The following is a 14,656-nucleotide window of genomic DNA, read 5'->3' as shown; positions in this document are numbered from 1 at the left end:
GTGTACTCTTATTTTGAAAGGCCCTGTGAGAAGTGTAACTTCATCATTTGTTTTTCTTGACAGGCTGAGCGCAACGGACCTGTGATTCTGAAAGAAATACCACGCAAATCTGCCACATCTCCCCCTGTTATTTACGCCAAATCTCCCACAAAAACAACGCAAGGCTTTGGAGGATCTACGCTACTCTTCAAATTTGGCGTCTTCCACCATCACAGTATTACGGTTTTTACCTGTCGGTTAGTTTTTCCATTATCTCGCACAAGGACTGATTATTTTAGACACGACCAGGCAGCAGTTTGCTAAATCGGGGCAATATAGAGGGGAGGGGGCTCACCCAGTGACCCAGGAAATGCTTTGAAGCTTTTGTGTGTGCTGTAATAAAGTCAAACAACACGCGTTTATCAGCTTGCAGTGGCTGTCAGAGAGGCAAAAGGCACCCGATGGATAGCTCTGATTAAAATGCCATAATTAAAACATGCTGTTCACAAGAGTCTGCAGACTGTTTCCTACTATGTCAGTTTCACTGGCATTACCGAGGTGAGTACTCCAGTAAGTTTGTGGCAAATAACGGGCTTTACTGATGTGTGTTTAGCGTTTCTGAATATTGTCACGATGCTCACTTTATATCCTTAAATCTGGAGTCGCCAGTGCCTGATCTCCTTAAATATCCTTAAATATTTTCATCAAACCCTCGATGCATGAAAATGCTCCGATTTATTCATGTTTTTGAAGCCACCATACTGTAGCTCATGTGAGGATCATCATGACTATTGTCAGAACAGTTTCTGGGATTTGCACACCATTGTTGCAATTCACAATGGCACAGCAGTGGCTTTCACTGACCCTCCCACCGCCCGGTCTGCCCGACACACAGGCCCTGCCTCCCTGCGCCCTTCCTGGTTATGGCACTATTAAAACAGCTGGCCCGGACTCGAGCTCCGTGCTGGTTTCTTCTCAGGAAACGGTTTTTCTTGTCACTTTGCAGACGCGGAGTTATCAGTAGCGGGATGGCCTCAGACCTGTCGGAGATAACCCGGTTCGACTTTCTGGTGGTCGGCGGCGGGTCTGGAGGTCTGGCCGGGGCTCGGCGGGCGGCGGAGCTCGGAGCAGCTACCGCCGTGATCGAGAGTCACAAACTCGGAGGTACCTGCGTGAGTAAAAATAATAATAAAAAAACCAATCAGACATGCCTCCCTACTGCTGTCACCTCTTCAGCATGTACACACACACGCACACAGACACGTTAGTTACCAGATCCACTGCGAAACCTCCCGACTCCTTTTTTGTGTGTCTGACAAACATTGTGGGTTTGAAGTACAAAGCAGCCGATGAGGTTATAAAACTGTAACTCATTCCTGTTCCCTTGAGCTGAATCTGTTGTAACTGAGGCATTTTGAAATTATCTGCACAAAGCCGCAATATGAGGAAGAAAGAAGTGGTTTTAAATGCGTTATCTGTACTGACTATTAGTTCAATCAGGCCGCTATAGTTTGTTTTCAGATAAAACATCAGGGGAAGAAATGGCTACTAAACCCATTCAGTCCAATGGTTTTGGCATAAAGCACACAAAGCCACAGTGAAAAACAGTGTGGTTATATTTGCATATATTTTCCTTATTGATAAGTGAATGCTGTGTTGTATTACTTTACAGCCATATGAATGCGCCTGACCTAATCTGTGACATCTTTTCCTTTTGTAAAATGTTTTATGAAACACACTGACACAGCACTGTATTTTTTGATACTGCAGTTCTTTTACACTACATGAATATTCTTCCTGTCACTGCAGCTTTAGTCTAAAACGTATCTCTTCCATAATCTTTCTGTATCACTGCTACTTGACCAGCTTTCACTCAATTCATTTGTTCTGCTTTCTTTCCTTTTTCAGGTCAATGTTGGTTGTGTCCCTAAGAAGGTACCTTTTTCTTTACACTCTTATTATAATAAAATGTTTTACACTTCTCAAAGTTCAAGTTCTCAAAGCCGGCTCTTGTTGCTCTTCTTCTCAGGTGATGTGGAATGCAGCAGTTCATGCTGAATATCTGCACGATCATGGTGATTATGGCTTTGAAACTGGAGACGTTCGTTTCAGTTGGGAGTAAGTTACAGTTTCTGCTAGTGTCTACTTGATTTTTATCTTTTTTCTTTTTTCCTTTTTTGCAACTGCAATGAACTCTTTTAAAAGCTGTTGTGGTTTATCCTGGTACAAAGAAGCATTCATTTCTCCCCACAACCTGTCAGTCAGTTACTTTGTGATGCTTAACTTTAGCCCACTTCTCTATCTCTCTGCACAATGAAGTTGGGCAAAAATGACTGTTGAAGATAAGCCTTCCTGGAAGGAGTGGTTGACTACATTTACAAGACGAGGAAACCTTTTTGAAATATAACGTTAGTGTGAGAGGAATGTGCTGGGCTTTGGGTGTGCCTGCATGGATTACAGTAGAGTACTAAGTGCTCCACAAACATCTTCAGTGTGCAACCAGGGTTAAAGTGAGATTTTGCAGGTGGGAGTTGTAGTGGTGCAGTGTGGGGAAAAGAGTTACTCAGAAATAAGTCACAATTTGTATTGTGAGCTCCAATTTTCTTTTTGTACAGGCTGTGATCAGCTGGCTTGTGTTGCTACTCTGAGATTCACTGCTGTTTATTTATTTAGCCAACTAAATACAACTGGATATAACCAGATGTTAAATTAGTTTTTCTTGTATTTTTCTACCATCTCAGCTCTCCTGTAGTCTCTGTGAGAGGCTATAGCAGAGCTGTAGCAGTTTATGCTTTTTATGATTCATTTTCTAGAAATGGCAACACAAGGGTGATACAAGACAAGTATTCCTTGTGATGATGGTTTATTACCAACATATTTTAGCTGGTTGAATAATTGATATTATGTTTTTGCAGAACCCTAAAAGCCAAGAGGGATGCGTACGTCAGTCACCTAAATCGCATTTATCGCAACAATCTTGACAAAGTAAGTGTCAGATGAATTCTGCTCGTTTGGTTTCTGTTCTTTTCAAATGTAATCCAGTGCAAAAGAAACTCATATGTGCTCTATTTCAGGCTAAAATCCAAACCATTCAAGGTTATGCCAGGTTTACAAACGATCGTGAGCCGACTGTGGAAGTCAATGGGAGAAAATATACAGCACCTCACATCCTCATCGCCACTGGAGGACAACCTTCTGTTCTGAGTGATGCAGAAGTACCAGGTAATACATGCTATACTTTGTTTTACCAGTGAGCATCAGTCAGATGTTTAGAAGATTACAGCTGTTGTGTTTGTTGACGATTTCAGGGGCAAGCCTGGGCATTACCAGTGATGGCTTCTTTGAACTTGAAACACTGCCAAAGTAAGCTTGTCATACAGCCTAACTGATGTTAATGGGAGACCATGAGAACCATGGAGGTCTGTGGTTATAGCATTTGTTTGTTTTTCCTACAGACGCAGTTTGGTTGTGGGTGCTGGTTATATTGCAGTGGAGATGGCGGGCATTCTTTCCACCTTAGGGTCCAAAACATCCCTCATTATTCGACAGACAGGAGTAAGAAAAACGACAACACAGAATCACAATATGACTGTTTTAGAAGCGTGGAGCCATGCGGTCATACTCTCGTATTCTATCTGTAGGTTTTGAGGAACTTTGACGCCTTTATAAGTGCAAACTGCACCAAAGAACTGCAAAACTCTGGTATAGATTTGTGGAAGAACTCTCAGGTGAAGTCTGTGAGTAAAACAGACAAGGGGCTGGAGGTGACGGTGGTTACCAAAGACCCAGAGAAGAAGAATGACGAGGAGAAGATCAGTACCATCCAGGGAGTGGACTGCCTTCTCTGGGCCATCGGCAGGCAGCCCAATACAGCTGGACTGAACATCGGCGAGATGGTAACAGTTTACCTGTGATTTTTATCTGTAGATTGGATAGTGTAATGTGCAAATTATTGTTATTGTTATTTTATTTATTGGGAGATATTATTTGCTACTTACATGTAGCGCTGAGCCGTAAGACACTACCGCTGCATAATCGTCCTTATAGATTATAACAGGACGGCAGATGTCTTTCGATAACTGTGTCTTAGGCACACATACCAACATGAAACTGCTTTCCACAAATAATAATAAAATATTTCATAATTTAAGGCTTGTATGCAAAAAGAATACAAAAACCGGTATCCCAAAAACTTAAGCCTTAATAACAGATAATCTGGGAACAAGACTGGACAGTTTCCATATGCTATTACTTTGTTGAAGGTGATGCATGAAATTCTGGCATAAATACTTGATAAATGAAGGGCAGCGAAGTCTCAGTTACGCCAACGTCTTCTTTTGACTGTCTTTGATCCGTCTACCGAGCTTAGATTTAATGTGTAATAACATCGTTTGAATCATTTGTTATATGAAGGAAGAATGACTTGTCAAAGCAGCAGTTTAACCAGCTCTGTTCAAAACATGTTGAATGTTCTCACGCTTTTCAAGACTGTGAGTCTCTCTTTTGTCTGTTCTGCTTTACATTTAATCCTCCACAGTTTAGCCGAGTCATCGTTGTTTCTTGCCCCACACGGGATTTTTCTTCTGAGTCGCACGTCTCTTATTCACTGTCAGTATCGTACAGTGAGGAAGCACACAGAAAGAGGCAAAACATGCACTACCTTTCCTTAAAACCATGATTCATCCGAACTGTGTTTCTCTACAATACTCTCTCTTAGAGAAGGATGGGAGATTTGGGAGGTTTCTTTTGAGACGTTAATGTTGTGAGAAAGCTGAAGACCGTTCCAAGATTAATGACCAGTTCAAAGGGAACTAGGAGAAAACATGGGCCTAATCTTTTGTTTTAATCTCCACGGTTCACATTTTTACTCGTTTCTAAGAAGTGAAACAGTTTTTCTTTCGTTTTCTTTGTCAGGGTGTGGATACAGACGAAAGAGGCCACATCATCGTGGACGAGTTTCAGAACACCAGTCGATCGGGGATCTACGCTGTCGGGGATGTTTGTGGCAGAGCTCTTCTCACACCTGGTAGAAACTTTATCCACTTTTTGTGTCTGTGTGTGTTCTTTCCAACCTGTTTCCCGATATTTCAAATAATTAGTATTGCTGAGTGAAGCCTGGTGATATTAGATTAAAGGTTTCTGGGTCTATGTTTAATAGCTCTGAATGGATTTTATTGCTATAAAGAGGATATTTGAATATCAAAGCCGTGAAGGCTGCAGATGAGTGCACTGACAGGACATTATCAGAGATCTTATGTGTAAGTCGCTTTGTGAGAATGGATAACGTCTCTGTGTCTATTAGAGGAAAGACCTTCCTCAACTTTAAAACCACACACATTTCATACACGGGTGACTCCAAATAACAGCTCTGAAATGGCAGGTTTGCATTTTTGTGACCTCATCCATGGTTTGGAGTGATTACAGGGGAAACATAATTTTGTGGAGTGGCTTTTTCAAGAGACTTAAATATTAAAAATATGTTTTTAATTAGGAAAACTTTAAATAACAAGTCTCCAGAAATTTGTCCTATACAAACGTGATCTTGGAGTCTGAGTCTGTTGTGTTTACAACCGTCGGGTTTCTTGCGTGTGGGAGGGTCGGGCGCTCAGACAGGAAGGCTTTTCAGGTATGACTCAGGCTCGTGTGGGTGAACAAAGAAAACAGTATTCAGACAAGGATTTGGTCCCAAATGTCAGCTCTGAAACCCTTTTTGAGTCTATTATTGATCTATATTTAGTGGATCAATTGGTCTTTTTCAGTAACTTCTGAGGAGGGCAGGGTGAAATGATGAATGCCGAATAAAACCAAAAAAATCAATTCTTCATCTCTGTAGTTAACAAAAAACTCTTATTTGAGGTCAAAGCTTTAATACAAAAGAGTAAAAGAAAACTTTATTGAGTGACCAAGGTTTCTTGACAAAACATGTTGGTATCCTGCAGGGCCGTGCAGAGAGGTTTAAAGGGTGCTCAAAGTTAAAAAGGGGCACATTGAACCAGGCTGAATAACAACAACACACATTCATCAAGAATCTAATATGGGAAGGGCAGGGCTGTGTTGATCTGAGACTGTAGACAGTAAAAAGTCCACAGGAGAGATGGTAGCTGATTAAACAAGTGTCATGAGATAATAACAAAATGCAAAGATTGGTGACAGCGCTTGGAACCATAAGGTAACAAAAACTGTGAGAAATAATTTAGGCTCTGCCTGTGAATCACTCTTTGCTTCTCTTCTTCCTTCCATCCCATCATCTCATATTTCACTCTCCACTTGCTGTGTATCTGAGAACAAGGCACAACTTTCTATTGCAATAAACTATAATCTAATTATACACACCTAACAACTCTTGCACTTAATCTATAATAAAATGATGACAGAAAAATGTTATAGCCCTGCCTTTAGTAGCCTCACACAGCTCTACTGTTCCCTCCTCATGTCCTTACCAGCCATGTCTGCACAATGTTATATCATGAGTAATTTTTTTTTTAAATCCATCTAAATAAAACACACACATGCACACACAGGGACATTTTAAGATAAGATAAGATAAGATAACTCTTTATTGTCATTGCACAGTCATACATAGTACAATAGTACAATGAAATTGTAAAACTGTCCTACGTCGGCACTACATATAACACAACACGACACGATATGACACATCACAACGCAACACAAACAACACAACACAGTATAATAACTTAGTAATAAAAAAAGAAGAATAAGTGTATTTGTATTGCACACTGTTATTATTGCACATTAATTATTATTGCACCTTGTTATAAATATAAATATTATTATTGTTGTTTTAAACATTGTTACCTCCCCCCTAAAAAAGTCCAGGGAGGTAGCCAATCAGGTCAGCTGTTAGCATTGATCAGGGCTGTTGTCCTGTTGTAAAAGCTGTCCTTGAGTCTATTTGTCCGGGACCTCAGCAGCCTGAACCTCCTGCCGGACGGCAGCAGCTTAAACACCCGGTGTCCTGGGTGTGTACCGTCCCGTAGGATGCTGCGTGCCCTCTTGAGACAGCGAGTGCTGTACAGGTCCTTCAGGGAGGGAAGAGGATGTCCAATGATTTTTTGGGCCATATTGATGACCCTCTGGAGTGCCTTTCTGTGTGCTGTGGTGCAGCTGGAGAACCACACCGATGCAATACGTCAGCACACTTTCAATGGAGCAGCGGTAGAAGACGGTCAGCAGCTCCTTCTTCAGGTCCATTTTTCTGAGGATTCTCAGAAAGTGGAGACGCTGTTGGGCCTTCTTTAAGACCGCAGAGGTGTTAGAGCTCCATTGGAGGTCTGTGTCTATGTGCACTCCCAGAAACTTGAAACTGGAGACCCTTTCCACGCACTCCCCGTTGATGCTGACAGGCTGCAGCTCGGACTTCCTCCTTCTGAAGTCAACTACCAGTTCTTTTGTCTTGGTGGTATTAAGGTCCAGGTTGTTATCTACACACCAATCTGACAGCCTCTGAACTTCAGCTCTGTGCGCCGTCTCATCTCCCCCTGAGATGAGCCCCACCACGGTGGTATCATCTGCAAACTTGATGACTGTGTTGTCTGGGTGGGAACTAACACAGTCATGTGTGTACAGAGTGTACAGTAGGGGACTCACAGCCTTGTGGAGAGCCGGTGTTGAGGCTGAGGGCTGAGGAAAGATGAGGCCCCACTCTAACTCTGTACACGGTCTGACAGGAAGTCTCTGATCCAGCGGCAGGTGGTAGAAGGAAGTCCGATTTCCAGCAGTTTAACTATTAGTTTGTCCAGGAGTATCGTGTTGAAAGCAGAGCTAAAGTCAACAAAGAGCAGCCTGGCGTAACGGCCCTGCACTTCCAGGTGAGAGATGGTGGTGTGGAGCGTTGTAGCAATGGCATCTTCAGTTGATCTGTTAGCTCTGTATGCAAACTGGAGCGGGTCGAGTGTGGGTGGCAGCCAGGACATGATGTGACGTCGGACCAGTTTCTCAAAGCACTTCATTATAACAGGTGTTAGAGCAACTGGTCGGTAGTCGTTGAGGCTGCTAATGTTAGTACGCTTTGGCAGTGGGACAACTGTGGCTGACTTTAGGCACGGCGGGATGCAGGACTGGGACAGTGAAGAGTTGAAGATCTTAGTGAAGACCCCAGCCAGCTGGTCTGCACACTCTTTTAGGACCCTTGCGGTTACCCCATCTGGTCCGGCGGCCTTCCTGGGGTTCACTGCCCTCAGTGTGCACCGCACCTCATATTCCTGCACTATGAGGGCTGCTGCTGCTGTTCGATGTTTTTGCTGCTGCTGCCGCTGGTCCCTTCACCTCAAAGCGTGCGAAGAAGTGGTTCAGCTCCTCCGCAAGCTCCGCGTTACCCTCAGTCAACGTGGTATTGCAAGGTCTGTAGTTGGTTAAGTGCTGAACTCCCTTTAGACCTTCTTCAGAATACTGTATATACTATGGGCATCATGGTGCTGATCCAGAATCCTTACATTATTATTTATTACTAGAGCTACAATAATAAAGCAATGAGGAGGGGGAAGTAATAAATATGAAATAATGTATTTATGATGATTCCATTTGTTTCACTATCCACTCTGTGCAGTGGAAAGCTTATTACATTTTTAAACTGTAGAGATACAATCATTTTACTGCTGTAAAATCCAAATTTTGTCTTATTTAAAATATAAATCTAATATAATCTGCTTCTTAATGTATGTTCTTTAAAATACAGCGTGTGTTTTTTAATATATTACAATTATAATAATGCATAATTATGTGGACATGCATATTAGATCGTTTTTTAGTGAAATATAATCCCTCCAGAAAGGCAGGAAAAGCCCAGAAACTTACTTTAAAACTAAATATGTTCCCTAAAACGGTGACAGAGCTGCAGACCCATGACAGCCATACACAGGTAGCCAGCAGCCATGACCAGCACTACTTGTGCAGTTAATAAAAGGACAGGTAATGTTTGTCACGCTGTTGCACACACAGCACGCTCGTTTGTTTCAGTTCGTCAGTTGCAACAAGACAGCTGACCAACGTGTACATAATAAGCTAATACTCCTGTGTGCTATACACTACAGTGTGCGCTGTACTTACTGGTTTTGTCGCATCAGTCTGTGTCTCTGAGTTAATTTGTGGCTCGTAACCAGCGCGTTCTGCCGTCAAGGGCGATCATTGGTTAAATGTGATCATGTGACTGATGCAAGCCAGATCCTTTTATTTAGCAAAACTGTGATTAATAGTTAAATATTATTGTTGAGGGGCACAGACAGGACTCCGCATGCACACACACATTAAAAAAAATAATGTATTTTTTAAATAAGTTGCCTCAACAAAAGGGCACTTTGGGCACCCATCAGGAAAGGGGCGGGTGCTCAAGCCCCTCTAGCCCCCCCCCCCTCCCCCCGCATGTGCCTGATATCCTGGTGAAGTTCTTCTCCTGGTGCCTTTTTTCTACTTCTGTATTTTGAAGTGTTTGGGTTTTTTTTTTAACCTATTTTTAATATAAAAATGCCCTTTTGTGAGCATTTTGAGTGTTAGCAGCATTCTGATGAGGTTTTCATGTGTTGGCACAGTTGCCATTGCTGCAGGCAGAAAGCTGGCGCACAGACTGTTTGAAGGAAAGAAGGACTCCAAGTTGGACTACGCCTGTATTCCCACTGTGGTGTTCAGCCACCCACCCATCGGCACGGTGGGCCTCACAGAGGGTGAGTAGAACAATAAAAAACACATCTAGGTGGCCGGCTTACATTTAATCGTTTATCTTATGCGCTATTCCCATTTTTACTCAGTAAGATGTAAAATTGTCCTCACATTTGATAATGTTCGTGTCACAGAGGAGGCCATTAAAACCAGAGGGAAGGAGAACGTGAAGATTTACAAGACTTCTTTCACACCAATGTATCACGCTATCACCAGCAGGAAGAGTCAGTGCATCATGAAGCTGGTGTGTGTGGGCAAAGAGGAGAAGGTAAGTGTCATCTCTTCTCCAGACAACAGGCTCTAAATAAATGGGACTCTAGCGCATTATTACTGTCACCTAAATTTATGAAATAATGAATATTTTAATGAATATCTTCTTGACGATTTATTTCTATTATTTAAACAACAAAAGGAGGTTCTTCTCTAAATCATCTTAACGTTGAAGTGCATTATTTTTATTCGTAAACAACCGCATTTGAGCTAAGACATCACCAGTAAATGTTAGCGTATGGGGCCTTTTCCCCCAACCAGTAATACAGGAGCTCTTCATAGTAGGGCTGCCACAAACGATTATTTTGATAGTCGACTAATCAGATCATCATCCATTGGACCTACAGCATACAGCTTATTGCACCAGCAGCATCTGCTCTTATATAACTATCATTAGCTTACAGCTTTAAGTGTTTAAGGTATGTGCTAACTAAAAATAAAGACAAGATGATAGTTTGTTAAATTTTAATGAAATTTGCAGATTGTTTCGATGAAGTTTAATAAACTCCTTGCTATCTAAAATATAACAGGACACCGGAGTAAATTCTCAGCATCTCACACTTCTGATAATCAGCTGTCTGCTTGATGTTTATTCAGCTGTGTAAAAACTATAACTTTAATCTCAGCCAAACCGATTTACTCAGGAACAAATAAAACACTAAAAAAGCCAAACAATAACATTTTTAAGTTATCTAAGTGACTTATATATATTTAACCTGAGTAGCGAAAGACGGCGGTGGGTTTGAAAACAATTAGCCGGGAGTCCGGTGTTCTCACGGCTCTAGTGAGCCTAGCCCCCGGCTAGCTATCGAGCTAGTGGCTAACAGACGTCTCCGAAAACGTCGGAGCGCTTTTGAAAATATGTGGTGTCTTGATAAACTGAGCAGATATTTGAGGTTTACACAGCTACATTCTCGCCTGAAAATATGTTAAACGTTTATTTTGTGACCCAGAAAGAATAATAAGAGTAATATTAAAACTAACTAGCTGCCACCATTGTTGGAAACTGAGCTGAGCCGCGCTATGAATTCTGGGACACAGCTTCTTCTTCTTCGGGGTTTAACGGCAGCTGGCATCCTTGTACATGCAGTGCTGCCATCTTGTGTTTCAGTCCGTTATTACACTCTTAAATCCTACTACTTATTCCTGCGTCTTTTGTGATCTTACAAAGCTTCAAACGAAGCGTCGACTATTAAATTTGTCGTCAACGATTTTAATAGTCGACATAATCGTGGCTAGTCGGCTAATCGTGGCAGCCCTACTTCATATGTTGTAAGCAATTGTTTTCTACATTTTCACAGCTATATGTACCAGGATTGAAGAATAGAGACTTTCCAAAAAAATAACTTAGAAGTACTTAAACTAATACAGGAGGCAGTCCTGAAGCCATCTTTAAGTGTCATTAAAGCCTCGACTAAAATCTTTTAACAGTTTCTTTTCACTCTGCTGCAGTTCTTTAAAAATAAAAAAACGACTGTATTTTTTACAGGTGGTAGGGCTGCACATGCAGGGCCTTGGCTGTGATGAAATGCTACAAGGATTTGCTGTGGCCATCAAGATGGGTGCTACCAAAGCAGACTTTGACAAGACAGTCGCCATTCACCCCACCTCATCCGAGGAGTTTGTCACCATGCGTTAATGCAAAAACAAACTCACCGAGGCACCCCCCACCCGCTACGCCTCTTGCTTCCCTGTACGACCAGCAACACAGACGAGCATACCAGGACAGAGTCACGCCTTCGAACTGCTCTCGCATCAGCTTGACGACTTGCTTTGTTAACCAGCCTACATGCTTCCATTTTTCTCTCATTTAAGTGACCTTATTTGTACGCAGTGTTTCACTTTTTTCTCATTTTTAACTAAATGGACCAAGACCAAGTTATGGTCTTCCTAGACTGTACTGTGGTTCCTGAGTATGGGTTGAAAACTCTGGATTCCTTTTTAATGATTGTGAAATGGAAGTGATGCATCTGCAGGTATTTTTGTCAAGAGATTGCTGGGAAGTCAAACGACCTCTCTCCTAGTGTATGTGTTTGATTTGTCAGTCATTCGTCACATGAATATAACAAGCACTGCTTGTTCTTTAAGGCACCTATTCCCTACCAATGCAGGGTCATGACATGTATCTACTGTACTGTTAAGAAAAAAAAAACAATAAACCTGCAGATTTTTTTTCTTAAATGTTGTGATTTTTATTCTTATTCAGTGACTAAATTCTGTGGTTGATTGGGCAATAAATGAAGCACTTCTCCTATTTGGGTAGAGGGAATAAATCCCCACTCAAACTAAAGAGAGATACTTCCTGTTTCAAGTTAAAAAGTGACTTTCAGAATTTAATTATTGTAAAAAGTATGATGAAACTGGATATTATTTGTCAACAAAATACCCTTGCTGTTTACAGTTTATAGGCAACACTAGTTAGTCACTCATTACAGCCATTGTATGCGGACGAATATCCCTGGATACACAACATATCAAATCTTGAAGCAGACGAGGTGACAATTCGCACAGCTTCACCAAAATTGAACAACAGAAGATTTAAAAACGCATCGCCTGGTCTGATAAGGACTCATTAGGATATAGTACCATGTAAAAAAATATAAAAATTTATCTCTTAGATGATGTGAAAGAGGCTTTTTCTTTGTCTCTTTTTAAACTTTGTGGCACTTTTTTCATAACCAGCCTTCCTTCACACAGCAAGCTTTTGCGGTGGGTATTGACATAATAAAATAATCTGCATTACAGCAAAGGAAAGTCTAATTTTGAAATCTGTTTCATCTGCAATCACTGTGGCTGCATATCCTCAATGGCCCAAGAAATATGTACTGGAGGACACTCTCTGTCCCCCAGATGCCCTCCTTTGTCAACTTAAGTGTTAAACACTCAGTTATTATAATAGTGGCTTCACCTTTAAATTGGAACTTTTTTATTTAACACAGACATTTTCCCACCATGTTTGCTGTTGCAGAATTGATCCATAAAGTGTTCTCTTTCCCATGTAGAAACAACCGGTGGAAAATAACAAAGTGGAGACAAAGTTATTGTTTACATGAGATGAATTGCAGAATGGGAGATAGAAACAAAATACTGTTACTGTTAATCTGACTGTCTGCAGGTTTTACACACGTTACTGTCCCTCCATTTACAAAGGCAGCGGCGTCACAGTGTCATTATTTTACGTGTTGTTTTTTTCCTGTGCAATAATATTATTCAACATTGCTATAAATACATTTTTCAAAAAATGCCTCTTTGTGCAAAATGGGTTTAAAAACATAAACAATTGTAGGATCCTGTTTGTGCGTGATTTAGACAGGGGGAACAGATCGTGGCAGGATCAGCCTGATGTTATTTGTGTCCCGCTGTAACTTTACTATATAAAGAGCAAACATCTCCAAAATGTCAGGAGTAGTTAGTCGTTACAACAAGTGTTTGTAAACTAAAAATCAGGAATGTGGGATCCTGTTTGTCCGTGATTTTTTTGTTTTGTTTTTTTCCCTTTCCATACCCCCCCCCCCCCTTCCCCACCCGCAATGGCTCTGCGCCCCCTCTAGGGGGCGAGCCCCACACTTTGGGAAGCTCAGCTATAAGACATGCAGCAAAGCAGCCGCAGATCATCGCACTAGCAGCACCATGCTTACACCACACCTAACAGGATGGAGACGTTCCAAAAGTCAGTCCACAGAATATTTATTTATTTGTTTAAAGATGTTTTGTTTTGTTTGTTTGTTTTTTGGCAAATGTAAATTTTAACACCATCCAGCCACGACTTCTGAGGGACAAGCTGGAGCTATCAGGAGTGGACCACCACATGTCCCAGTGGATACTGGACTACCTCACAGAACGTCCACAGTATGTGAGGACACAGGGCTGTGTCTCTGACACGCTGGTCTGCAGTACGGGGGCCCCACAGGGAACTGTGCTGGCACCGTTCCCTGTGGGGCCCCCGTACTGCAGACTCCTCCATCAACTCCCCACGCTGCCACCTACAGAAGTTCCCTGACGACTCTGCCATAGTCGGCCTCATCACAGGTGAGGACGACTCAAGAGTGCAGACAGTGGACTCTGGACTTTGTAGACTGGTGTCAGCAGAACCACCTGCTGATCAACACCGGGAAAACGAAGGAGCTGGAAAACCAAGGAGCTGGTGGTGGACTTCCGGAGACGCTGACCCACCACACTGACACCGGTGAACATCCAGGGAGTGGACATTGAGATAGTGGACTCCTATAGGTACCTGGGTGTTCACCTGAATAATAAACTGGAGCCACAACACTGATGCTCTTTACAGGAAGGGTCAGAGCAGACTCTACCTGCTGAGGCGGCTGAGGTCATTTGGAGTCCAGGGAGCGCTTTTAAAGACCTTCTATGACTCTGGTGGCATCTGTCATTTTTTACAGTGTTGTATGTTGGAGCAGCAGTTTATCGGCAGCTGAGAGGAAGAGGTTGGATAAACTCATCAGGAAGACCGGCTCTGTTCTGGGATGCACCCTGGACCCAGTGCAGGTGGTGGGAGACAGAAGGACTCTGGCCAAAATAACATCTCTGATGGACAGAGTCTCCCACCCCATGCATGTAGATGTTGCTGCAGAGCTGCTTCAGTGACAGACTGCTGCATCCTCGATGCATGAAGGAGCGTTTCTGCAGCTCCTTCCTCCCTGCAGCTGTCAGACTGTACAATCACAACTGCTCCCAACAAACATGGATGTTTACATCTGTGCCGTAACTGCAATAA

The 14,656-nt window shown here is 42.2% G+C and overlaps 1 protein-coding gene across 4 annotated transcripts; it reads left to right on the top strand.

Moving 5' to 3' along the window:
• The first annotated feature begins 113 nt into the window (after positions 1-113).
• On the top strand, positions 114-12,105 carry gsr (glutathione reductase). Of its 4 annotated transcripts, none has more exons than XM_085131467.1 (13): positions 114-236; positions 986-1,151; positions 1,888-1,914; positions 2,009-2,097; positions 2,895-2,964; positions 3,054-3,201; positions 3,288-3,342; positions 3,435-3,534; positions 3,621-3,875; positions 4,894-5,005; positions 9,528-9,659; positions 9,789-9,922; positions 11,414-12,105. In XM_085131467.1, the coding sequence occupies exons 2-13, from the start codon at positions 1,008-1,010 to the stop codon at positions 11,561-11,563; spliced, it is 1,416 nt and encodes a 471-aa protein (XP_084987593.1). In that variant the 5' UTR covers positions 114-236; positions 986-1,007; the 3' UTR covers positions 11,564-12,105. The 4 variants fall into 4 exon arrangements, with proteins under 4 accessions (XP_084987593.1, XP_084987586.1, XP_084987576.1 ...); XM_085131460.1 differs by having other exon boundaries at positions 121-537; XM_085131450.1 differs by lacking the exon at positions 114-236 and having other exon boundaries at positions 563-1,151.
• The last annotated feature ends 2,551 nt before the right edge of the window (positions 12,106-14,656 follow it).

Source organism: Neolamprologus multifasciatus, chromosome 2 (genome assembly GCF_963576455.1).
Source record: "Neolamprologus multifasciatus chromosome 2, fNeoMul1.2, whole genome shotgun sequence".
In the NCBI taxonomy this organism is placed as follows: domain Eukaryota; kingdom Metazoa; phylum Chordata; class Actinopteri; order Cichliformes; family Cichlidae; genus Neolamprologus; species Neolamprologus multifasciatus.
Note: the sequence above shows the minus strand (reverse complement) of the source record. Positions and strands in the feature narration are given on the sequence as shown.